The sequence below is a fragment of the Vicia villosa genome, unplaced genomic scaffold (genome assembly GCF_029867415.1).
Source record: "Vicia villosa cultivar HV-30 ecotype Madison, WI unplaced genomic scaffold, Vvil1.0 ctg.000053F_1_1_2_unsc, whole genome shotgun sequence".
NCBI lineage: Eukaryota > Viridiplantae > Streptophyta > Magnoliopsida > Fabales > Fabaceae > Vicia > Vicia villosa.
The window spans coordinates 217733-220323 of record NW_026704982.1 but is presented as its reverse complement, the minus strand read 5'-3'; the positions used below and the strand labels follow the sequence as shown (position 1 = coordinate 220323).

Genomic DNA, 2591 nt, shown 5'->3' with positions numbered 1-2591 from the left:
GAAATGGAGATGTCTATTACTATGGTTTTGATGTATAAATATGTACTTAATGTTATAATTTTTAGAAATGCGTATTAATATATCTTTTATTTACACTAAAACTATAGTAATGGATACCTCCATTTCTTTTAAGAAATGGAGAGGATCCTTACTCGTGTTAGATTCTCTTAATTATGCTAAAGGATATTAATATATACCTGATAACTTTGACAATAGTTGAAATTTATTAATACATTCACTTACTAAAACTTCACTTTAATTCTTTTTTTTTTGCTATTTGCACCGGTGTCGACCCATCACAGGTGAGCCACTAATCCGGCTCGTGCGGAGAGGCATGCGCACTGGCCAAGCAAGTTTGTTCCGCCTGAGAATCGAACTCAGTATTCCCCAAGTACGTCCTTGGACGGGGCTCCTTGCCAATGGAGCTCAACCGCTTGGTTAACTTCACTTTAATTCTATACATAACTTAGTTATATATTTATGAAAAACATCATAAATACAAGTGAAAGCACAAATCATATATGTAATAGTTACATACAAGTTATCAAAATTAAGGATCAAAAATTATTTCAAACTTAGCAGAAGACTAAAACAGTTACGTTAAAATGTTAGATACAAGTTACAAAATGCCAATATCAATATGGAAGTGTAATACTAAAAAGCAAATCCATTGGATAAAACAATTTGATACAGAAAAATATATCTAGTTATCTAAAGTACTTCTGATTGCAATTTTTGTATTAAAATATTTCTGAAGATAAACTATGAATAGAAGAAACATCTATGTATTGGCAAAAGCAGCTTCTGGATGGTAATGTAGCATCTCAGTCAACATCATTTCTCTAATCATCTCTTCCCCCCAATTTTTATTTATGTCAAGATTGATAGGGGCTCGAGCAGGAGGATTATACCTTGGATCATATAGACCAACCATATATGGATGTTGCAGTGCTTCTATAATAGTAATTCTTTTGGTTGGATCAAACACAAGCATTTTTTCCAACAAATCTATGGCTAATGGATCTGCGTGTGGGAATAGCCAAGAGAAGCGTATTCCCTTTGTTAAGGGAAGTGATTTGATAAAACTTCTAGGTTTTGGATTTTCAATAAACTCAATATCCTCTTCATGCGGGCTCCCAAGAACACTAACAATTAATTCAAGTTGATCAAGGGAATTAGACCCAGGAAAAATTGGTTTTCTTCCAAGAATCTCGGCAAAAATGCATCCTACCGACCACACATCTATCGAGGTTCCATAATTAAACAAACCCAATAGAAGCTCAGGAGCACGATACCAACGTGTGACAACATATTCGGTCATAAATTCTCCATCAACACCATTGGTTCGGGAAAGCCCAAAGTCGCATATCTTCAAATCACAATTCCTACTGATGAGCAAATTACCAGGTTTCAAGTCTCGGTGAAGAACATTTGCAGAGTGGAGATATTTAAGACCTCGAAGTAGCTAAAAACAACGAGTTAGAGTTAGTAATGAGAGAATAAAATAAACCTATAGTTAAAATTATAAAGGCTAAGTTAAATGTTTTCACAAGTATAATTTGAAATTTACAAAGCAAATATGTGTATAAAACACTTTTAACTTTTATTTTATTTATGAAAGTACACTAAAACCACCTTAATTTAGGTCTATAATGAAAGAATTGAAAATATTATAAGAGACTAGTACCTGAAATAAGAAATATTTGCAATGATCATTAGAAAGTGGATGAGATGACTGGATAACTCGATGAAGATCTGTATCCATGAGCTCATACACCAAATACACATCTTTGAAACTTTTTCTTTCTTTCGGTGGAGGCATCATAACATCTTTTAATGATATGACATTCTCGTGACAAATATGTCTAAGTAGTTTCAACTCCCTTAAAGTTCTGATTGCATCGCCCGAATTATCAAATATGTTGTTAATCTTCTTAATTGCAACTTTTTCATTGGTATCCTTGTTGATGGATGAACACACCACACCATATGTTCCTCTTCCAATTGCCTTAATAGGAACATATTTCATGTCAATCTCAAATGGTGTGTTGGAGATGGTATAACAATGTTTTCCCTTTTCCTTAAGCTTGGAAGAGGGTTCGATGGAAATTTTTGTCATTTTCTTGCAAATCAATATGTGTGAGGTTTATAATTTTCAGAACCTACCTTCAATGCTTAGTATTTATAATTTTCGGTTTAGAATTTACCTCCAATGCTTAGTATTTATAATTTTTGTTAGGTTTTTTAAACTGAATTTTCCTCTCTTTTCTCCGTTCAAGGGAAAATTATTTTATTGATTTAATTTTTAATTTTCATTCAAAGGTAAATCATCTATTTCAAATTCAAACCATTTTAATTTTTTATTTCATTTTTAAAATGAAAATGAGTGACATGTCATTTTTTTAATGGCATGTTATTTATATTTTATATTTTTTAATATATTATTTAATATCATACACATCATTAATCTTTAGAGAAATATTTGCATGGATACGAACCTAAATCCTTATTACAACCAATAAAAAGTAAGAAAATTGACATTTGTTAAAAATTTAATTTCGTTTTTAATTGCTATCATGGGGGTGGTTGGT

The 2591-nt window shown here is 31.6% G+C and overlaps 1 protein-coding gene across 1 annotated transcript; it reads right to left on the bottom strand.

Moving 5' to 3' along the window:
- Positions 1-781: 781 nt before the first annotated feature.
- Positions 782-2119, bottom strand: LOC131623138 (mitogen-activated protein kinase 4-like). Its single transcript, XM_058894146.1, has 2 exons — positions 1688-2119; positions 782-1465 (listed from the first exon to the last, which is right to left on the bottom strand). The coding sequence occupies exons 1-2, from the start codon at positions 2117-2119 to the stop codon at positions 782-784; spliced, it is 1116 nt and encodes a 371-aa protein (XP_058750129.1).
- Positions 2120-2591: the final 472 nt, after the last annotated feature.